The 24,595-nt window shown below is 38.7% G+C and overlaps 2 protein-coding genes across 2 annotated transcripts in view; one reads left to right on the top strand and one right to left on the bottom strand.

Moving 5' to 3' along the window:
* The window catches only part of fnbp1l (formin binding protein 1-like), a 157,853-nt gene that overhangs the window by 127,055 nt on the left and 6,203 nt on the right, over positions 1-24,595 (bottom strand). The gene's annotated exons all lie outside the window — the stretch shown is intronic.
* si:ch211-198n5.11 (methylcrotonoyl-coenzyme A carboxylase 2) lies at positions 9-24,595 on the top strand. Its single transcript, XM_062028533.1, has 12 exons — positions 9-145; positions 4,967-5,131; positions 5,209-5,405; positions 5,493-5,671; positions 5,749-5,829; positions 11,879-12,057; positions 12,133-12,349; positions 12,461-12,552; positions 16,434-16,590; positions 21,384-21,506; positions 24,005-24,235; positions 24,320-24,595. The coding sequence occupies exons 1-12, from the start codon at positions 126-128 to the stop codon at positions 24,404-24,406; spliced, it is 1,728 nt and encodes a 575-aa protein (XP_061884517.1). The 5' UTR covers positions 9-125; the 3' UTR covers positions 24,407-24,595.

The following is a 24,595-nucleotide window of genomic DNA, read 5'->3' as shown; positions in this document are numbered from 1 at the left end:
GTTAAACGGCCATATCCACGAAGAAGAAAAAGATCCTTCCAAAAAAACATATTTGTTGATGTTTTTAAATGAGCTTTTCTCTTTATCGTCCTTTTTTTTGTCCGCCTTCCTACTGACACTCCGACATGTATCCGTCCTTTGCCAGGTAAGACCTCACATTGACCTTACTTACGTACAGAATGTTCTGCTACCTTTATGACCTTTGGCATACATTTCACTCCTAAGTGAACGATAAGGCAGTTAACAACTTTCTACACTAAGAAAACACAAGCCTCTATTTAACCGATCGTGATGGATCTAATCTAAGTAATTTAATTATTGCAGTTCCATGTTAGAGGAAATAGAAATCAGTTCATTAAATGTACACAACGTGCATGCATAGTCACAGTAGTGTACTTTTGATAAACATTCACGTTGGAGTTATTAAATTGCAAGCATGTATTCGACAGGATTACTCTATACTTTTTAAATGTGTTGTCATTCATACAACTAGATTATTAAATAATTAATTATTATTATTTTATTTTATTAAACAGATTACCTGACCGCTTCTATGTGAGCTACCTCTCTTTGTTTATAATGTATATTTACTGCTGGATCTATATATATATATATATCTATATATTATATACAAATATATCAATATATATCATATACTTTATATATAATAAGTAAATATTACATCTGTTATATTTGTTATATTACATATATGTTATATTTTATATAACTACCTCTCTTTGTTTATAATGTATATTTACTGCTGGATCTATATATATATATATATATATCTATATATTATATACAAATATATCAATATATATCATATACTTTATATATAATAAGTAAATATTACATCTGTTATATTTGTTATATTACATATATGTTATATTTTATATAACTACCTCTCTTTGTTTATAATGTATATTTACTGCTGGATCTACTCTCTATTTTATGTTGCAGCTGTTACATATACTGTAATATTGTACATGGTAATTGTTAATATTGTATATCCATTCATTCATTTTCTACCGCTTGTCCCGTTCGGGGTCGCGGGGGTGCTGGAGCCTATCTCTGCTGCATTCGGGCGGAAGACGGGATACACCCTGGACAAGTCGCCACCTCATATATTATATAAAAATATATCAATATATATCATATTCTGTGTATATTGATTGATTGAGACTTGTATTAGTAGATTGCACAGTACAGTACATATTCCGTACAATTGACCACTAAATGGTAACACCTGAATAAGTTTTTCAACTTGTTTAATTCGGGGTCCACGTTAATCAATTCATGGTCAAATGGTATATATAATATGTAAATATTACATATATGTTATATTTTATATTTCTACTACGGTACATTTTTAGTCTACTTCATACCTGCATTATCCTTTCCATCCTTACACTTTCCATCCTTTGTAACTGAGCTACTGTGTGGAACAATTTCCCTTGTGGATCATAAAATGGTAAATGGGTTATACTTGTATAGCGCTTTTCTACCTTCAAGGTCAGTGTTTCCCACACATTCATTTATTTGTGGCGGCCCGCTAAGAAAGAATTACGTCCGCCACAAATTAAAAAAAATAAATAATAATAATAATACATATATATATATATATATATTTTTGTCCTCTCCAGCTTCTCAGGCAAATCATATAGTTGATGTAGATGCCCATATCGGCTGTTCAGATTTACTTTACAAAACAGAAGTGTAGGATACTTCTATTGTTGCATTATTTGTATTTGACTTTATTAAATGTATTTATATTACAAACACAACATGTGTATATAACAAAGGGTGCAAAGTCTGCAGGCAGTAGGAAACACATGGTTAAGTGTAGGGAGTAAAACTGATGGCAGTCTAAAGTTCAAGATTTTTGGAGCACTTTGTTCAGTGAATCAGATGTTTGATGAAGCTCTGTGTCTGTCTACCACCACTACTGTTTTCTGTTTATTTGTTACTGACTGTGGCAGGACACCTCTGCCTCTGTTTCACTTTATGTTGCTGGTAAATAATATGGTTGTAGTAGTAGGCTAAAGTTAAATTATTTAGTATGCACTAATTAAAGGGGCAGAGCTTTATGAGACATTTTAGCTTTTATATTTTATAAGATATATTTTTGGTAAGAACCACAATTAATAAATATATTTCAGTGAATAACTTATTGTTCAAATCTGTATATAAATATGTACATAAAGTGTTGTAATTATTTTGTAAAATGGATGGATGGATGGATGGATGGATGGATGGACGTTTAAAACAAAACTGTTATTATTAATTAGTAAGTATACATTTTTGAGCCTTTTTAGAGAAAATCATATCATTGTAGTAAATTATGCAAATTACTCGATGATGTCATGGTGACCAGGCCCCCACTGCCACAGGTATCTTGGCAGTTTGTGGGAAACACTAAAGGTACTCAAAGCGCTTTGACACTATTTCCACATTCACCCATTCACACACACATTCACACACTGATGGCGGGAGCTGCCGTGCAAAGCCCTAACCACGACCCATCAGGAGCAAGGGTAAAGTGTCTTGCTCAAGGACACAACGGATCGTGACGAGGTTGGTAGAAGGTGGGGATTGAACCAGGTTGCTGGCATGGCCACTCTCCCAACCGCGCCACGCCGTTTGTCTAAGTCGAAGTCTAGATGAGGCAATTCCTTAAGGAATTGCGTGTGAATGCTCCAATGCTGAAGTTTAGTTTTTTTTAGAATTGTTGAAGTAGAGCACACCATTCCCAAACAGACTGAATATTTTGCAGTCGGAACAGTTTGAATCAGATGAAAAATGTGGGAGTTGTGGAAGTTTTAAGGATTTCCTATTGATTTAAATGGGAATTTCCCCAAAATTTGGGAATTTCGGGAAAAGCGGGATTTAAAAAAAAAAAAAGCCGGCGGCGTTTCTGGGTGTTGTTGACAAATGGCTTTCGCTTTGCATAGTAGAGTTTTAACTTGCACTTACAGATGTAGCGACAAACTGCGGTTACTGACAGTGGTTTTCTGAAGTGTTCCTGAGCACGTGTGGTGATATCCTTTACGCACTGATGTCGCTTTTTGATGCAGTACCGCCTGAGGGATCGAAGGTCCGTAATATCCTCTGTTATGTGCAGTGATTTCTCCAGATTCTCTGAACCTTTTGCTGATATTACGGACCGTAGATGGGGAAATTGTTACGGCTGGGTTTACGCAGCTTGCTCCAATCACTCTATCACATAAAAATAAAGAGTTGTAGAAATGATGCAAACAGATCACTCCGGACAGGACTTGTAGGTAGGAAAATTTTTCATCTTGTGAAAACAACGAAGCACCAAAAAACAGACGAGGGAAAAAAGTGCCGATCGCACTGGATGCTAGTTTAGCACTTAGCAAGGATTAGAGACAGGAATACCCACGTATCAGTAGCGTGAAGCAAACAAAGAAGCCAGGACGAGTGATCAACAAAGGCAGGCTTAACTCGTGTCTCTTGATTACAAACAGGTGAGTGTCCCGAACAACAGAGGCAGGTGAAAATCATAAGTAACCATGGTAACTAAATCATAAGTAACCATGGTAACTAAAACAAACAAGGGTGCACAAAAACAGGAACTAATGGAGTCTAAAACTAACAGAACATAACAAAAACATGATCCGGACCACGGATCATGACAGAAATCCCTGCAGTAGCTGGTTGAGAAATGTTGTTCTTAAACTGTTGGACAATTTGCTCACGCATTTGTTGACAAAGTGGTGACCCTCGCCCCGTCCTTGTTGGTGAATGACTGAGCATTTCATGGAAGCTGCTTTTATACCCAATCATGGCACCCACCTGTTCCCAATTAGCCCGTTCACCTTCGGGATGTTCCAGATAAGTGTTTGATGAGCATTCCTCAACTTTCTCAGTCTTTTTTGCCACTTGTGCCAGCTTTTTTGAAATTCCAAATGACCTTATATTTGCAAAAAAATAAAATTTTCCAGTTCGGACGTTAAGTATGTTGTCTTTGCAGTCTATTCAATTGAATATAAGTTGAAAAGGATTTGCAAATCATTGTATTCTGTTTTTAATTACCATTTACACAACGTGCCAACTTCACTGGTTTTGGGTTTTGTAGATGATGGCTTGCATTGCAGCAATCGGGATCAATCAATTCTATCTCTAAATCATTCAAAAATTCAACGATACTTCATTTTTACATTCCGTAACCTGTGTAATATCCAAGCTTTAGCGACGTTGTTATTGTAAGCTAACTACGGCAAGAGATAAGCTAGAGGTTTTGAGTTTTGAGTTCGTAATGCACAATACAATGCGACAGTGACACGTCAAAAGTGGTAAAAGAATGGCTAAATCAAGCTAGAATTAAGGTTTTAGAATGGCCTTCCCAAAGTCCTGACTTAAACGTGTGGACAATGCTGAAGAAACAAGTCAATGTCAGAAAACCAACAAATTTAGCTGAATTGCACCAATTTTGTCAAGAGGAGTGGTCAAAAATTCAAGCAGAAGCTTGTGGATGGCTACCAAAAGTGTCTTATTGCAGTGAAACTTGCCAAGGGACATGTAAGCACATATTAACATTGCTGTATGTATACTTTTGACCCAGCACATTTGCTCACATTTTCAGTAGACCCATAATAAATTCATAAAAGAAGCAAACTTCATGAATGTTTTTTGTGACCAACAAGTATGTGCTCCAATCACTCTATCACAAAAAAATAAAGAGTTGTAGAAATGATTGGAAACTCAAGACAGCCATGACATTATGTTCTTTACAAGTGTATGTCAACTTTATGTCGGTGTATTTGTAGTCTTTGGTTCAAGAATGGAAACATTCCATCCATTTCCACCGCTTATTCCCTTTGGAGTCGCGGGGGGCGCTGGAGCCTATCTCAGCTACAATCGGGCGGAAGGCGGGGAGCATTCCATTTTTGTTAAATTAAAATAAAAATTTGCTTTGCATTAACTGCATAACTCTCCGTCACAGAATGGCAGAGCAACATCAGCGGTGTTTCTTCCGACACATGAGCTGTACATCCAATAGGAGGAGGGCGATGCGCAGCTCCTTCCCAGTACTAGACCTCCCACTGCAGGCCATCCACCAGCATGTTTATGAGGCCAACCTTCGAAACAGCACCACCTGCCACAACAAGTGAGGGACTTCTGTTTTAAACCTGCTGAATTTACAATGGCTATACTTTATTCTTTGTGTTTTAAAAATGATTCCAGGTATACGGAGTTGAGGAAGACGTTGACTAAAGGAGGTGGAGACAAAGCTATTGCCAGACACACACAGAGGAACAAGAAGTTGTTGGTTAGGGACCGATTGCGTCTACTGTTGGATGATGAAGACTTCCTAGAGCTGTCACCCTTCGCGGGTCTGGGTCTTCCATATGGGGATATTCCATCAGCTGGCTGCCTGACAGGTCAGAAACCACTAAGAGGAGTATTTGGTACTAGTAGAAAGTGTCACATTGCAACAATATGACACGTAGGCATGTTTGACTGTGCAGGTGTTGGCAAGATTAATGGCCTCTGGTGTGTCTTTATTGCCAATGATGCCACAATTAAAGGGGGCACAGCTTATCCCATCACAGTCAAGAAGCAACTGCGAGCACAAGAGGTGGCCATTCAGAATCGTTTACCCTGTGTATACCTCGTCGACTCTGGAGGAGCTTTTCTACCTCTGCAGGTTGATACTCTCAATGCTACTGTGGAAATTTGGAAAGACAGACAGTTTATTGTTGATTTCTTACAAAACATTCACAGTCGGAGATCTTTCCTGATAAGAACCAGGGAGGCAGGACGTTTTATAATGAAGCCATCATGTCCGCAATGAAGATCCCACAGGTAAGGACTGACTAAATCAGTGGTTCTTAACCTGGGTTCGACCGAACCCTAGGGGCCTCAGGGGTTTGACTTATCGTGTAAATAAAAACTTCTCCCTATCGGCGTATTATGGATACCCCCAAACAATGTTCTCTCTAATTTTCCATCTGATTTGCAGGTTTTTTGATTGATTGATTGAAACTTTTACTAGCAGATTGCAAAGGAAGAGAAAACATTATATGAACAGTGTTTCCCACACATTCATTTATTTGTGGCGGCCCGCCACGAAAGAATTAAGGCCGCCACAAAAACAAACCAAAAATGTTTTTATTTTATTTTTTTGTGTCCTGTCAAGCTTCTCAGGCAAATCATATAGTTGATGTAGATGCCCATATCGACTGTTCAGATTTACTTTACAAAAGAGAAGTGTAGGATCAAGATTTTTGGAGCTCTTTGTTCAGTGGATCAGATGTTTGATGAAGCTTTGTGTCCATCTACCACCACTACTGTTTTCTGTTTATTTGTTACTGACTGTGGCAGGACACCTCTGCCTCTGTTTCACTTTATGTTGCTGGTAAATAATATGGTTGTAGTAGTAGGCTAAAGTTAAATTATTTAGTATGCACTAATTAAAGGGGCAGAGCTTTAAGAGACATTTTAGCTTTTATATTTTTATAAGATATATTTTTTGTAAGAACCACAATTAATAAATATATTTCAGTGAATAACTTATTGTTCAAATCTGTATATAAATATGTACATAAAGTGTTGTAATTATATTGTAAAATGGATGGATGGATGGATGTTTAAAACAAAACTGTTATTATTAATTAGTAAGTATACATTTTTTGAGCCTTTTTAGAGAAAATCATATCATTGTAGTAAATTATGCAAATTACTTGATGATGTCATGGTGACCACGCCCATAGCCACGCCCCCACCACCACAGGTATCTTGGCAGTTTATGGGAAACACTGATGAAACAGTACAGTTTACACAGTACAGTACATATTCCGTACAATTGACCACTAAATGGTAACACCCGAATAAGTTTTTCAACTTGTTTAAGTCGGGGTCCACGTTAATCAATTCATGTGAATGTGTGTAAGGTGTGTAAATTGTTGTGAGTTCGTGCACTGTGTTGGTTTTGTTTTTTGAACAAGGTGATGTTCATGCACGGTTCATTTTGTGCACCAGTAAAAAAACATAACTTTTTCTTGAATTTGAAAAAAAAAAACATTTTATTTTTCACTAAAGAAGGGTTCGGTAAATGTGCATATGAAACTGGTGGGGTTCGGTACCTCCAACAAGGTTAAGAACCACTAAAATATACATTAAAGGCCTACTGAAAGCCACTACTACCGACCACGCAGTCTGATAGTTTATATATCAATGATGAAATCTTAACATTGCAACACATGCCAATACGGCCGGGTTAACTTATAAAGTGCAATTTTAAATTTCCAGCGAAACTTCCGGTTGAAAACGTCTATGTATGATGACGTATGCGCGTGGCGTCAATGGTTGAAACGGACGTATTCGGACACCATTGTATCCAATACAAAAAGCTTTGTTTTCATGGCAAAATTCCACAGTATTCTGGACATCTGTGTTGGTGAATCTTTTGCAATTTGTTTAATGAACAATGAAGACTGCAAAGAAGAAAGCTGTAGGTGGGATCGGTGTATTAGCGGCTGGCTGCAGCAACACAACTAGGAGGACTTTGACTTGGATAGCAGACGCGCTATCCGACGCTAGCCGCCGACCGCATCGAGGATCGGGTGAAGTCCTTCATCGCTCCGTCGATCGCTGGAACGCAGGTGAGCACGGGTGTTGATGAGCAGATGAGGGCTGGCGTAGGTGGAGCGCTAATGTTTTTAGCATAGCTCTGTGAGGTTCCGTAGCTAAGTTAGCTTCAATGGCGTCGTTAGCAACAGCATTGTTAATCTTCACCAGGCTGGAAAGCATTAACCGTGTAGTTACATGTCCATGGTTTAATAGTATTGTTGATTTTCTGTCTATCCTTCCAGTCAGGGGTTTATTTCTTTTGTTTCTTTCTGCAGTTAAGCCCGATGCTATCACGTTAGCTCCATAGCTAAAGTGCTTCGCCGATGTGTTGTCGTGGAAATAAAAGTCACTGTGAATGTCCATTTCACGTTCTCGACTCAATTTTCAAGAGGATATAGTATCCGAGGTGGTTTAAAATACAAATCCGTGATCCACAATAGAAAAAGGAGAGAGTGTGGAATCCAATGAGCCCTTGTACCTAAGTTACGGTCAAAGCGAAAAAAAGATACGTCCTGCACTGCACTCTAGTCCTTCACTCTCACGTTCCTCATCCACAAATCTTTCATCCTGGCTCAAATTAACGGGGTAATCGTCGCTTTCTCGGTCCGAATCTCTCTCGCTGCTGGTGTAAACAATGGGGAAATGTGAGGAGCCTTTCAACCTGTGACGTCACGCTACTTCCGGTACAGGCAAGGCCTTTTTTTATTAGCGACCAAAAGTTGCGAACTTTATCGTCGATGTTCTCTACTAAATCCTTTCAGCAAAAATATGGCAATATCGCGAAATGATCAAGTATGACACATAGAATGGATCTGCTATCCCCGTTTGAATAAGAAAATTTCATTTCAGTAGGCCTTTAATTATTGGACAATTTTGGAGACTAACCTGAAAGCTTGTATATCCTTCTCAACGAGTAATGGGTCCTGCTGTCCACAAACATGCGTCATTTTGGAATTTAGACACTGACCTACTACCGAAAATGCGTTGCAATTGCACAAATTAATATTTAAAGTATAAAACAATCATACAATTATAAAAATATTGACTTTCCACTGGTATTATTATAAGATAAACATAATATAGTATATTGTAAAATAGTAATGGATAGGCCAAATACTTAAAGGCCTACTGAAATGAATTTTTTTTATTCAAACGGGGATAGCAGATCCATTCTATGTGTCATACTTGATCATTTCGCGATATTGCCATATTTTTGCTGAAAGGATTTAGTAGAGAACATCGACGATAAAAGTCGCAACTTTTGGTCGCTGATAAAAAAAAGCCTTGCCTGTACCGGAAGTAGCGTGACGTCACAGGTTGAAAGGCTCCTCACATTTCCCCATTGTTTACACCAGCAGCGAGAGCGATTCAGATTGAGATAGCGACGATTACCCCATTTGTTTGAGCCAGGATGAAAGATTCGTGGATGAGGAACGTCAGAGTGAAGGACTAGAGTGTAGTGCAGGATGTATCTTTTTTCGCTCTGACCGTAACTTAGGTACAAGCTGGTTCATTGGATTCCACACTTTCTCCTTTTTCTATTGTGGATCACGGATTTGTATTTTAAACCACCTCGGATACTATATCCTCTTGAAAATGAGAGTCGAGAACGCGAAATGGACATTCACAGTGACTTTTATCTCCACGACAATACATCTTTAGCTATGGAGCTAACGTGATAGCACATCGGGCTTAAATGCAGATAGAAACAAAATAAATAAACCCCTGACTGGAAGGATAGACAGAAAATCAACAATACTATTAAACCATGGACCTGTAACTTTCCAGCTTGGCGAAGCTTAACAATGCTGTTGCTAACGATGCCTTTGAAACTAACTTAGCAACGGGACCTCACAGAGCTATGATAAAAACATTAGCTATCCACCTACGCCAGCCAGCCCTCATCTGCTCATCAACACCCGTGCTCACCTGCGTTCCAGCGATCGACAATCATAGATGCGGTCGGCGGCCCAGAGACGGAGGAAGTCAAGGTGAGGTCGGCGGCTAGCACGTCTGCTATCCATCTCAAAGTCCTCCTGGTTGTGTTGCTGTAGTCCGCCACTAATACACCGATCCCACCTACAACTTTCTTCTTTGCAGTCTTCATTTTTCATTAAACAAATTGCAAAAGATTCACCAACACAGATGTCCAGAATACTGTGGAATTTTGCGATGAAAACTTGGCTTTTTTGTATTGGATTCAAAGGTGTACCAATACTTCCGGTTCAACGATTGACATCACGCGCATACGTCATCATATATAGACGTTTTCAACCGGAAGCTTGGCGGGAAATTTAAAATTGCACTTTATAAATTAACCCGGCCGTATTGGCATGTGTTGCAATGTTAAGATTTCATCATTGATATATAAACTATCAGACTGCGTGGTCGGTAGTAGTGGCTTTCAGTAGGCCTTTAATGGCGGCCGAGAGAAAGTAGAAGTCAACAGGGAAGAATAGAGTGGGTTGTTCCACTGCAGCGAAACTAGACAGTCTTTAGATCAGGGGTCACCAACCTTTTTGAAACCAAGAGCTACTTCTTGGGTACTGATTAATGCGAAGGGCTACCAGTTTGATACACACTTAAATAAATTGCCAGAAATAGCCAATTTGCTCAATTTACCTTTAACTCTATGTTATTATTAATAATTAATGATATTTACGAACGGTTTAAAAGAGGAGAAAACACGAAAAAAAATGACAATTAAATTTTGAAACATAGTTTATCTTTAATTTTGACTCTTTAAAATTCAAAATTCAACCGAAAAAAAGAAGAGAAAAACTAGCTAATTCGAATCTTTTTGAAAAAATAAAATAAATAATTTATGGAACATCATTAGTAATTTTTCCTGATTAAGATTAATTTTAGAATTTTGATGACATGCTTTAAATAGGTTAAAATCCAATCTGCACTTTGTTAGAATATATAACAAATTGGATCAAGCTATATTTCTAACAAAGACAAATCATTATTTCTTCTAGATTTTCCAGAACAAAAATTAAAAAAAAAAAAAAAAGACTTTGAAATATGATTTAAATTTGATTCTACAGATTTTCTAGATTTGCCAGAATAATTTTTTTGAATTTTAATCATAATAAGTTTGAAGAAATATTTCACAAATATTCTTTGTCGAAAAAACAGAATCTAAAATGAAGAATTAAATTAAAATACATTTATTATTCTTTACAATAAAAAATAAAAAAAATACTTGAACATTGATTTAAATTGTCAGGAAAGAAGAGGAAGGAATTTAAAAGGTAAAAAGGTATATGTGTTTAAAAATCCTAAAATCATTTTTAATGTATTTTTTCTCTAAAATTGTCTTTCTGAAAGTAATAAGAAGCAAAGTAAAAAAAATAATGAAATTATTTAAACAAGTGAAGACCAAGTCTTTAAAATATTTTCTTGGATTTTCAAATTCTATTTGAGTTTTGTCTCTCTTAGAATTAAAAATGTCGGGCAAAGCGAGACCAGCTTGCTAGTAAATAAATACAATTTAAAAAATAGAGGCAGCTCACTGGTAAGTGCTGCTATTTGAGCTATTTTTAGAACAGGCCAGCGGGCTACTCATCTGGTCCTTACGGGCTACCTGGTGCCCGCGGGCACCGCGTTGGTGACCCCTGCTTTAGATAAATAGTAAGTAGGTAGATATGTAGGTCTTTATTGTCGTTGCACAAGTACAACACAACTTTGTTTTCAGCACAAACACGTTCAAGATTAAAAAGAACAAATGACCCCAAACACACGTCAAAAGTGGTAAAGGAATGGCTCAATCAGGCTAGAATGAAGGTTTTAGAATGGCCTTCCCAAAGTCCTGACTTAAATATGTGGACAATGCTGAAGAAACAAGTCCATGTCAGAAAACCAACACATTTAGCTGAACTGCACCAATTTTGTCAAGAGGAGTGGTCAAAAACTCAAGCAGAAGCTTGTGGATGGCTACCAAAAGTGTCTTATTGCAGTGAAACTCGCCAAGGGACATGTAAGCAAATATTAACATTGCTGACCCAGCAGATTTGGTCACATTTTCAGTAGACCCATAATAAATTCATAAAAGAACCAAACTCCATGAATGTTTTTGTGACCAACAAGTATGTGCTCCAATCACTCTATCACAAAAAAATAAGAGTTGTAGAAATGATTGGAAACTCAAGACAGCCATGACATTATGTTCTTTACAAGTGTATGTACACTTTTGATCGTGACTGTACACAAACATTTGTCATTGACAAATGGTGCAGTAGGTCGTCTAAGATAATAGCCCAGCCCTCATGAATTAAAGGTGTCGGTGGTGTGCGGTTCATGCACAGCGGGTGGCGCTTACATCCCCACCATGGCAGAAGAGGCAGTGATGGTGCACCGAATAGGGACCATGTTCTTGGGTGGACCGCCTCTAGTCAAAGCTGCCACAGGAGAGGAAGTCACACCAGAGGACCTTGGAGGAGCTAGGCTTCATGCCGAGTAGGTTGGCTAAACAACATAACGATAACTAACATCTTTACACAATTATAAATATGTTGTACCAATCTGATTTAGGGTGAGTGGATGCGTGGACCATTTTGCCTGGGAAGAAAAAGAGGCGTTTGAGTACACCCGGAACATCATATCTACACTTAACTTCACACTCCCCGAGGAGGAGGACGATGAAGAGAAGACGAAGAGGAAAAAAGAAGAGGAGAAACCACTCTATAGTTCAGAGGAGCTTCTGGGTCTTGCCCCCAGAAGTTACAACCACAGTCTGGATGTTAAAATGGTATGTAATGCACACTCATTTATCTCACCAAGATAAACAAAACATATATTTGATATTTTCCCACACACATTTTACCAGGATGAAATTGTGATTGTTGTGTCCATATATTAGGTTATTAGTCGGCTGACAGACGGCAGTCGCTTCCAGGAGTTTAAAGCCTGTTTTGGAACCACACTCATCACAGGGTTCGCAAAGATACATGGGTAAAAAAAACAGCGCTCAGACACACACTTGCAAAACACACAATGTTACAACTAGAGATGTCCGATAATGGCTTTTTTGCTGATATTCCGATATTGTCCAACTCTTAATTACCGATTCCGATATCAACCGATATCGATATATACAGTCGTGGAATTAACACATTATTATGCCTAATTTTGTTGTGATGCCCCGCTGGATGCATTAAACAATGTAACTTTAGCATGAATTGATTAACGTGGGGATAGGTTGATTGGCAACACTAAATTGGCCCTAGTGTGTGAATGTGAGTGCGAATGTTGTCTGTCTATCTGTGTTGGCCCTGTGATGAGGTGGCGACTTGTCCAGGGCGTACCCCGCCTTCCGCCCGATTGTAGCTGAGATAGGCTCCAGCGCCCCCCGCGACCCCGAGGGGATTAAGCGGTAGAAAATGGATGGATGGATGGATGATTAACGTGGACCCCGACTTAAACAAGTTGAAAAACGTATTCGGGTGTTACCATTTAGTGGTCATTTGTACAGAATATGTACTGTACTGTGCAGTCTACTAATAGAAGTTTCAATCAATCAATCAAAAACAAGGTTTTCCAAAATAAGAGAACAACTTCAACTCCAGTTAAGGAAAAAAAATGCCAACAAGGCACTGCCATATTTATTATTGAAGTCACAAAGTGCATGATTTTTTTTAACATGCCTCAAAACAACAGCTACAAAAACAATGAAGGCACACAGCTTCAGTCCAGAGTATACTAGAGTATACGTGCCAACCTTGAGACCTTCGAATTCGGGAGATGAAGGGGTGGGGGGGTTTGGTGGTACCGGGGGGTGTATATTGTAGTGTCCCGGAAGAGTTAGTGCTGCAAGGGGTTCTGGGTATTTGTTCTGTTGTGTTACGGTGCGGATGTTCTCCCGAAATGTGTTTGTCATTCTTGTTTGGTGTGGGTTCACAGTGTGGCGCATATTTGTAACACTGTTAAAGTTGTTTATACGTCCACCTTCAGTGTGACCTGTATGGCTGTTGACCAAGTAGGCTTTGCATTCACTTGTGTGTGTGTAAAAGCCGCATATATTATGTGACTGGGCCGGCACGCTGTTTGTATGGAGGAAAAGCGGACGTGACGACAGGTTGTAGAGGACGCTAAAGACTTTAAGGCACGCCCCCAATAATATTGTCCGGGTGGAAATCGGGAGAATGGTTGCCCCGGGAGATTTTCAAGAGGGGCACTGAAATTCGGGAGTCTCCCGGGAATATCGGGAGGTTGAAACCGATACAGATAATTTCCGATTTTACATTTTAAAGCATTTATCGGCCGATAATATCGGCAGGCCGATATTATCGGACATCTCTAGTTACAACCGTCATTTGCTCCTAGTAAGTAACTTGTTTAACATTTCTGTAATCCGAGGGCCCAAAACGGGCATTACATGATACGATGGTTCAGTTTGAAGGTTAACGATCTGAAATTTTGCCAGGGAGTTAATTACAGGTTTTTTTTTTAAATATAAAATTGCATAGTGTTTTTAAGTGCAACATTGTTATAATGGGTTATAAACAAAGTATACACACTTTCTATTAAGAACCCCATTGATTCCCATAATTGCTGTTTTTTTTATAGACTCTAATCATAATATACATATTTTCTATTTTTCCTTGCACACATACAGAGGGAAACAATACAATGAAAAGCAAAAATATGCACGGATCAGGTTAGGACAGAGGTGGGTAGTACCGTGCTACATTTACTTAAGTAACTTTTTGGAAAACAGTTTTACTTGTCAGAGTAGTTTTAATGTAACATACTTTTTACTTTTACTCCAGTATTTTTTGTGAATAAGATACACTAGTTCTACTCCATTACATTTAGTTTCATTCCGATCATTACATGTATTTATTTATTATCGTATATATGTACAGTATGTGTGTTTATATATGTATATGAATGTGTATATATGTACAGTATGTGTTTATATTAAGTTAAAGTTAAAGTACCAATGATTGTCACACACACACACACGAGGCGTGGCGAAATTATTTTCTGCATTTGACCCATCACCCTTGATCACCCCCTGGGAGGTGAGGGGAGCAGTGAGTAGCAGCGGTGGCCACGCCCGGGAATCATTTTTGGCGATTTAACCCCCAATTCCAACCCTTGAAGCTGAGTGCCAAGCAGGGAGGTAATGGGTCCCATTTTTTATAGTCTTTGGTATGACTCGGCCGGGGTTTGAACTCACAACCTACCGACCTCAGGGCGGACACTCTAACCCAGGGGTCACCAACCTTTTTGAAACCAAGAGCTACTTCTTGGGTACTGATTAATGTGAAGGGCTACCAGTTTGATACACACTTAAATAAATTGCCAGAAATAGCCAATTTGCTCAATTTACTTTTAACTCTATGTTATTATTAATAATGAATGATATTTACGAACGGTTTAAAAGAGGAGAAAACACAAAAAAAATGACAATTAAATTTTGAAACATAGTTTATCTTCAATTTCGACTCTTTAAAATTCAAAATTCAACCGAGAAAAAGAAGAGAAAAACTAGCTAATTCGAATCTTTTTGAAAAAATTAAAAAAATAATTTATGGAACATCATTAGTAATTTTTCCTGATTAAGATTAATTTTAGAATTTTGATGACATGTTTTAAATAGGTTAAAATCCAATCTACACTTTGTTAGAATATATAACAAATTAGACCAAGCTATATTTCTAACAAAGACAAATCATTATTTCTTCTAGATTTTCCAGAACAAAAATTTTAAAAGAAATTCAAAAGACTTTGAAATAAGATTAAAATTTGATTCTACAGATTTTCTAGATTTGCCAGAATACTTTTTTTTTTAAATTTTACTCATAATAATTGAAGAAATATTTCACAAATGTTCTTCGTCGAAAAAACAGAAGCTAAAATGAAGAATTAAATTAAAATGTATTTATTATTCTTTACAATAAAAAAAAAAAATGTACTTGAACATTGATTTAAATTGTCAGGAAAGAAGAGGAAGGAATTTAAAAGGTAAAAAGGTATACGTGTTTAAAAATCCTAAAATCATTTTTAAGGTTGTATTTTTTCCTCTAAAATTGTCTTTCTGAAAGTTATCAGAAGCAAAGTAAAAACATTAATGAATTTATTTAAACAAAAGAAGACCAAGTCTTTAAAATATTTTCTTGGATTTTCAAATTCTATTAGAATTAAAAATGTCGGGCAAAGTGAGACCAGCTTGCTATTAAATAAATAACATTTAAAAAATAGAGGCAGCTCACTGGTAAGTGCTGCTATTTGAGCTATTTTTAGAACAGGCCAGCGGGCTACTTATCTGGTCCTTACGGGCTACCTGGTGCCCGCGGGCACCGCATTGGTGACCCCTGCTCTAACCACTAGGCCACTGATATGAATGTGTATATGTATATGTGCATATATGTATACAGTATATGTGCATATATGTGTATGCTTGTGATATATACTTGTGTGAGTTCTATAAACGCAACCAATTTATTCCTTCTTTCTTTCATTCTATCTCAGTAGGCACCGTAAAAGTAATCTTTTTTTTCCTACCTGTACTTGTCAACTGTACCAAAATCAATGTTGTCATGATGAATTACCCAACCTCAAATATTCCACTCTGCACCTTATTTTTAGAAGTGTTTCGTATTTTGCATTTTCCCATTATTAAAAAAAAAGGCCATGAAACGTTAAAAAAAATATTCGAAACCTGATGATCAATAGATCGATCTGAAGTTGTTAAAATATGTCAAGCGTTGAAAGTAAAAACAATAATTTAATGCTCACTTTTATGTGCATGTCACTGCTGTGGCATAGTTTTACTTGATGATGAAAACTGTTCTTAAGAGTTAACGTGTAACTTTCTGTGCTTTCAGTCACCTTGTAGGAATAGTCGCCAACAATGGACAGCTGTCATATAAATCTGCACTGAAAGGAAGCCACTTTGTCCAGCTGTGTGACCAGAGAGACGTCCCACTCCTCTTCCTCCAGAACACTGCACCATCAGCAGCACTAACCCTCTCCTCAACGCAGGTACACACACACACCCACTGCTGGTTGTGTTAAGTACATGGCAGTGCTGGAAGGTATGCAGACACCAGGTAGTTAACGTGAAGGTACTGTATCCGTTTAGTGCTTCATTCGAGCCAGTGTCACATTGTACACTGCAAAAACTGAAATCTAAGTCAGATTAACATCTCAAATAAGGGTGATATTTGCTTATTTTCTGTCTGATAAGATCATTCTTCTCACTAAGCAGATTTTATGTTAGAGTGTTTTACTTGTTTTAAGTGTTTTGGTCCTAAATGATCTCAGTAAGATATTACAGCTTGTTGCTGAGATTTGATGACCTATATTGAGTAAAACATGCTTGAAACTAGAATATCAACTGTTGCAAAGCTGTGTCGTCAACACTCACAAGTATAAAACTACTTTTTTAAAGTAATCATTTCTTATTTCAAGCATGAAAAAAAAAAATCATGACTTTGACACAATTGTGTCTCATAATTAAAACAGATGACAGCCAAATGGACTTTGCTGTTTTATTTTCAATGAAACGAGAGAAAATACACACTCATATAGTAGTACAGTTGGCACAGTACAGTAAATGGACAATTAATATGTGACATTTTAAACAATTTTGAACAGAAATAGTTCATGCACATTCAGATAAATTCCTCAAAATTACAATTAAAAAAAATTTGGCCAGGGGCCGGGCTGTATATATGCGCACTAATTGACTGAAAGAGCACGCACTTGGCGCGATGATGTCATGTTGTCGATGGAAAAACGCATTTTTTAAACCATACGATTTGCCTGAGCGGCTAGGACGGGGGTCGGCAACCCGCGGCTCTATGCGGCTCTTTAGCGCCGCCCTAGTGGCTCTCTGGAGATTTTTCAAAAATGTATGAAGAATGGAAAAAGATGAGGGGAAAAAAATCTATTTTTTTTGTTTTAGAATGTTTTCTGCAGGAGGACAAACATGACACAAACCTCGCTAATTGTTATAAAGCACACTGTTTATATTAAACATTCTTCACTGATTGAAGTATTTGGCGAGCGCCGTTTTGTCCTACTTATTTTGGCGGTCCTTGAACTCACCGTATAGTTTGTTTACATGCATAACTTTCTCCGACTTTCTAGGACGTGTTTTGTGCCACTTCTTTTTCTGTCTCATTTTGTCCACCACACTTTTAACGTTGTGCATGAGTGCACAAAGGTGAGTTTTGTTGATGTTATTGACTTGTGTGGAGTGCTAATCAGACATATTTGGTCACTGCTTGACTGCAAGCTAATCGATGCTAACATGCTATTTAGGCTAGCGATGTGTACATTTATGCCCCATTTGTAGCTATATTTGAGGTCATTTAGTTTCCTTTAAGTCCTCTTAATTACATTTATATCTCATGACACATGTAATATGGCTTTTAATTTTTTGCGGCTCCAGACAGATTTGTTTTTGTATTTTTGGTCCAATATGGCTCCTTCAACATTTTGGGTTGCCGACCCCTGGGCTAGGAGACCCCCAGACCAACAAGCGGTTGCCTTGTTGCCTTTCCATTAAGAACAATAAATTAGTTTTCAGTATAAGTTTGCTGGTTTCGAGAAATGTAATGCCGAGCGCATATCACCCCGAAGGGAATAAGCGGTAAAAAATGGATGGATGGATATCATTATGTCAAGATAATGGCACTAGCATTTACTTCATTTAAGAATATTTTTCAACATATTGAGCAAAAAGGTCTCTTTTTTTTTCTACCAAGAAAAGTGCACTTGTTATTAGTGAGAATATACTTATTTTAAGGTATTTTTGGGTTCATGGAGGTTAGCTAATTTGACTTGTTTTGGAAAGTCTTGACAAGCCAAATTTTCTTGTTCTATTGGCAGATAATTTTGCTTAGTTCAAGTAAAATACCCCAAATTTTAGTAATTTTTTTCTTGTTTTTGAACACTGACTTTTTGCAGTGTAATATGCACTCTGAGTCTACCACACTGGAACACAACCTACATGGTACCTCGGTTTTTGTGTGGCCCTATTTTCTTGTTCCGTCGCGGTTATTATACAGCCAAATAACACGCATAACATTGTATCATTCCATGGAATCAAGTGCCCAATTAAGAATCCCACGTCTCATGTTTTTTCTTTTATTAACAACTGATGGTGTCAGTGTTTGGGGGTCCTTAAGCAACCGCATAGTTTACAATATAGCTGTGTTTTTAGCCAAGGCACATCTCTTACATGACAAAAAAAACAACAACAAGTCAGCCATGCCCTATTCTGATGTATGACTGTCACCAGGTGGATACACAGGTTAATGAACCTTTTGTCATCTAACTGAATAACATTTCATTGTTTTGCCTGTCATTATATTTAAATGGCATGAATGTAGTGTCACATAAATTAATATATATTATTTAGAGATGTCCGATAATGGCTTTTTTGCCGATATCCGATATTGTCCAACTCTTAATTACCGATTCCGATATCAACCGATACCGATACATACAGTCGTGGAATTAACACATTATTATGCCTAATTTTGTTGTGATGCCCCCCCGCTGGATGCATTAAACAATGTAACAAGGTTTTCCAAAATAAATCAACTCAAGTTATGGGAAGAAAATGCCAACATGGCACTGCCATATTTATTATTGAAGTCACAAAGTGCATTGTTTTTTTTAACATGCCTCAAAACAGCAGCTTGGAATTTGGGACATGCTCTCCCTGAGAGAGCATGAGGAGGTTGAGGTGAGCGGGATTGGGGGAGCGGGGATTGAGGTGGGCGGGGTTGGGGATAGCAGGGGGTGTATATTGTAGCGTCCCGGAAGAGTTAGTGCTGCAAGGGGTTCTGGGTATTTGTTCTGTTGTGTTTATGTTGTGTTACGGTGCGGATGTTCTCCCGAAATGTGTTTGTCATTCTTGTTTGGTGTGGGTTCACAGTGTGGCGCATATTTGTAACAGTGTTAAAGTTGTTTATACGGCTACCCTCAGTGTGACCTGTATGGCTGTTGACCAAGTATGCCTTGCATTCACTTGTGTGTGTGAAAAGCCGTAAATATTATGTGACTGGGCCAGTACGTAAAGGCAGTGCCTTTAAGGCACGCCCCCAATATTGTTTGATGGGTGGAAATCGGGAGAAATTCGGGAAATTTTCGGGAGGGAAATTCGGGAGTCTCCCGGGAAAATCGGGAGGGTTGGCAAGTATGACTGGGAGACACAACTGCTCTGTACTTCTCCCTACGTCCGTGTACCACTCCGTACAGCGGCGTTTTAAAAAGTCATAAATGTTACTTTTTGAAACCTATACCGATAATTTCCGATATTACATTTTAAAGCATTTATCGGCCGATAATATCGGCAGTCCGATATTATCGGACATCTCTAATATTATTTAAACAAAATTTCACACACAGTAAGTTAATTGCCGAATTGGGTTTGTCTTTAGCCTTTTTTTTCAAAGTTGAACGCTCTCCGCAGTCTTGAGGCTCTCTGGCGATCTGTTCCTCAGGTGGGGGCCATAGTGGCTATATGCTGCCCAAGTTCCTATTTACAGCGTGAAGACACGCCGACCTCATTCTCTCGGCTTCCGTCCGCTCCCACGTTTCACCCTTCCTTCGTGTCCGCATCTATAAGTAGCAGTTCATCCTCCGTATATTCAGCTTCAAAAAGATAAGGTCATGAATCCTCAATTGTCCAAAAAATAGTCATTTTCGTTGTCTGTTACCAAGTCTGCCATGATTAGAACTAGAGATCTCCGATAATATCGGACTGCCGATATTATCGTCCGATAAATGGTTTAAAATGTAATATCGGAAATCATCGGTATCGGTTTCAAAAAGTAAAATTTATGACTTTTTAAAACGCCGCTGTACGGAGTGGTACACGGACGTAGGGAGAAGTACAGAGCAGTTGCGTCTCCCAGTCATACTTGCCAACCCTCCCGATTTTCCCGGGAGACTCCCGAATTTCAGTGCCCCTCCCGAAAATCTCCCGGGGCAACCATTCTCCCGAATTTCTCCCGATTTCCACCCAGACAACAATATTGGGGGCGTGCCTTAAAGGCACTGCCTTTGCGTGCCGGCCCAGTCACATAATATCTACGACTTTTCACACACAAGTGAATGCAAAGCATACTTGGTCAACAGCCATACAGGTCACACTGAGGGTGGACGTATAAAAAAGTATAACACTGTTACAAATATGCGCCACACTGTGAACCCACACCAAACAAGAATGACAGGGGAGAACATCCGCACCGTAACACAACATAAACACAACAGAAGAAATACCCAGAACCCCTTGCAGCACTAACTCTTCCGGGACACTACAATATACCTCAACCCCGCCCACCTCAACCTCCTCATGCTCTCTCAGGGAGAGGATGTCCCAAATTCCAAGCTGCTGTTTTGAGGCATGTTAAAAAAATAATGCACTTTGTGACTTCAATAATAAATATGGCAGTGCCATGTTGGCATTTTTTTCCTATAACTTGAGTTGATTTATTTTGGAAAACCTTGTTACATTGTTTAATGCATCCAGCGGGGCATCACAACAAAATTAGGCATATTAATGTGTTAATTCCACGACTGTATATATCAACATCGGTTGATATCGGAATCGGTAATTAAGAGTTGGACAATACCGGGATATCGGCAAAAAAAGCCATTATCGGACATCTCTAATTAGAACACAATCCTGTTTGTTTCCGTAAGTAGGAAGTGCGCTGCTATGGAAACAGAAATAAATGACCAAAATACGGTCAATAATGTACTTTGAAAACCTGTTCATGTGATTATTTCTCTAGATTCTCCTTTCTGTCTTTTAGGCGGAAATGAACAGCAATTGCCTGAAGGCTCAGGGTTCAATGATGTCAGCAGTGGCTTGCGCCTCAGTGCCCAAAATCACCGTGGTGATAGGAGGTTGTCACGGCGCTGACAGCTATGCAATGGTAAGGTAAATCACTCCTGCAGCGTTTTATTGGAACTGTACTTTTTATTTGTCCTGCTGGTCTTAAGTATGACTGCGCAATAAGTTCAACTGCCAACCGTCCCATCCATCAAGTGCATGTTTGAGGAACTACATTTAGTGTAGTGGTTAACGCAGCTGTGTTTGACGAGCTATCAATCCAGGGTGTAGGCCATCTTTTGTTCACGGTCAGCAGGGATATGTTCCAGCTGCACCGTGACAGGACTACTCCTGCACAAAGTGGATTGTGGAATTAATTTTGTTTAACCTCTAGGGCAGTGCTTTTCAACTGGCAGCTTGGGGGTCAAATCCGGCCTGTAATGACACCATACCCGCCCCCGAGTTCAGTTCCAATCTTGGGAGACAAACATTTTTGCAGGAAATCTCTGGAAATACCAGTGTTGCTGTTGTATAGAGGAGCTTGGACCACTGTAAACACAGACAGATGCTTGCACCGACATTTTAACCTTGCTAGCTTGTGATTTACAGTCGTGGTCAAATATTGACATACACTTGTAAAGAACAAAATGTCATGGCTGTCTTGAGTTTCCAATCATTTCTACAACTCTTATTTTTTTGTTAGAGTGATTGGAGCACATACTTGTTGGTCACAAAAAACATTCATGAAGTTTGGTTCTTTTATGAATTTATTATGAGTCTACTGAAAATGTGAGCAAATGTGCTGGGTCAAAAGTATACATACAGCAATGTTAATATTTGCTTACATGTCCCTTGGCAAGTTTACCTGCAATAAGGCGCTTTTGGTAGCCATCCACAAGCTTCTGCTTGAATTTTTGACCACTCCTATTGACAAAATTGGTGCAGTTCAGCTAAATTTGTTGGTTTTCTGACATGGACTTGTTTCTTCAGCATTGTCCACACATTTAAGTCAGGACTTTGGGAATGCCATTTTTAAACCTTAATTCTAGCCTGATTTAGCCATTCCTTTACCACTTTTGACGTGTGTTTGGGGTCATTGTCCTGTTGGAACACCCAACCGCGCCCAAGACCCAACCTCCGGGCTGATGATTTTAGCTTGTCCTGAAGAATTTGGAGGTAATCCTCCTTTTTCATTGTCCCATTTACTCTCTGTAAAGCACCAGTTCCATTGGCAGCAAAACAGGCCCAGAGCATAATACTACCACCACCATGCTTGACTGTAGGCGTAGTGTTCCTGGGTTTAAAGGCCTCACCTTTTCTCCTCCAAACATATTGCTGGGTATTGTGGCCAAACAGCTCAATTTTTGTTTCATCTGACCGCAGAACTTTCCTCCAGAAGGTCTTATCTTTGTCCATGTGATGTCAGCCATGTAAAACTGAATGATATACAAAGAGGATACAAGTAAAGGATATTAAATGAGCTCAAATATACCTACAAATGAGGCATAATGATGCAATATGTACATACAGCTAGCACGTTAAACCCAGATTCCGAACTAACAAAGGTCTTAACTCATTCTCTTTCTATGCCACATCAATGTGGAATGCGCTCCCAACAGGTATAAAAGAAAGGGCATCTCTATCCTCCTTCAAAACCGCAATAAAAGTTCACCTCCAGGCAGCTACAACCCTAAACTAACACCCTCCCCGGATTGCTAATAATCAAATGTAAACAATCAAATGCAGATACTTTTTCTTTTTCTTATGCCTTCTGATCTCTCTCTCTCTCTCTATGTCCACTACTTGATGTCCATACCCCCCCCCCCCTCCACACCCCTGATTGTAAATGTAAATAATTCAATGTGATTATCTTGTGTGATGACTGTATTATGATGATAGTATATATGATAGTATATATCTGTATCATGAATCAATTTAAGTGGACCCCGACTTAAACAAGTTGAAAAACTTATTCGGGTGTTACCATTTAGTGGTCAATTGTACGGAATATGTACTTCACTGTGCAACCTACTAATAAAAGTCTCAATCAATCAATCAAAAAAAAGCCTAAATAGCATGTTAGCATGGATTAGCTTGCAGTCATGAAGTGACCAAATATGGCTGATTAGCACTCCAACAAGTCAATAACATCAACAAAGCGCACCTTTGTGCATTCACGCACAGTATAAAATGTTTGGTGGACAAAATGAGACAAAGAAGGAGTGGAAGATTTTACATGTAAACAAACTGTTAAGTTACAGTCCACACTATAGAGAGTTCAAGAACTGCCAAAATTAGTAGGACAAAACGATGTTCACCAAATACTGTCATCAGTGAAGCATACACACAAACATATTAAACAGTGGTAGTTCTAACAATCTGTGTCATGTTCGTCCTCAAACAAAAAACATACTAAAACAAAACAAAAATATTTTCCCCCCATCTTTTTCCATTGTCAATTTTTTTAAAAAAATGCTCCAGGCAGCCACTAGGGCGACGATAAAGAGCCGCGAGTTGCTGACCCCCGCCCCAGAGGGTTATTATACGTATTTGATCATAACCTCAATGACATTTCCATTACTTGTGGTTGGTTGTCTTTAGTGTGGACGGTCCTTCGACCCCAACTTCCTGTTCGTGTGGCCCAATGCCAGAGTGTCCCTGGCAGCCGCCGGTCACGTCGGCGCTCTGCTTCACGGCCACAGTGATCAGGAAGAGGAGACACGGAACATGGAGAACCACCTAAACAGGACGTTCCAGGAGGAGAGCTCAGCTTTCTTTTCCTCCGGACGACTCTGGGATGACGGAGTCATTCTGCCTCAAGACACACGGCGGGTAAAAAAGAAAAAACATGTTTTTTGACTAACGATTTTTCTTTCTCGGAGGGCTTTATTTGTTGAAATCAGTGTGCATCTGCAGGTTCTCCGAGACTGCCTGAATATCATCCAGCAGCAGCAGTATCAACTTTCAACAGAGAAACCGCGATCACCTCTTCTGCGGATTTAAAAACATCTATTTCGGAAAGTCTTTTGTAGCATTTTTCATCATCTGCCAATGTTGAACAGGTTCGGGGTGAACGAGGGCCTCTCCTTGGATCAGGAGGAACTCGGTATAATCTGGACTGGATGAGATTTGATTCGAGTCAAATTTCACATACCACTTCCTGAGTGTTGAGTAAACGGTTTTCTTTTCATT

This window comes from Entelurus aequoreus, linkage group LG19 (genome assembly GCF_033978785.1).
Source record: "Entelurus aequoreus isolate RoL-2023_Sb linkage group LG19, RoL_Eaeq_v1.1, whole genome shotgun sequence".
NCBI classification, from domain to species: Eukaryota; Metazoa; Chordata; class Actinopteri; order Syngnathiformes; family Syngnathidae; genus Entelurus; species Entelurus aequoreus.
The sequence above is the reverse complement of the archived record's forward strand: the minus strand, read 5'-3'. Positions and strand labels throughout refer to the sequence as shown.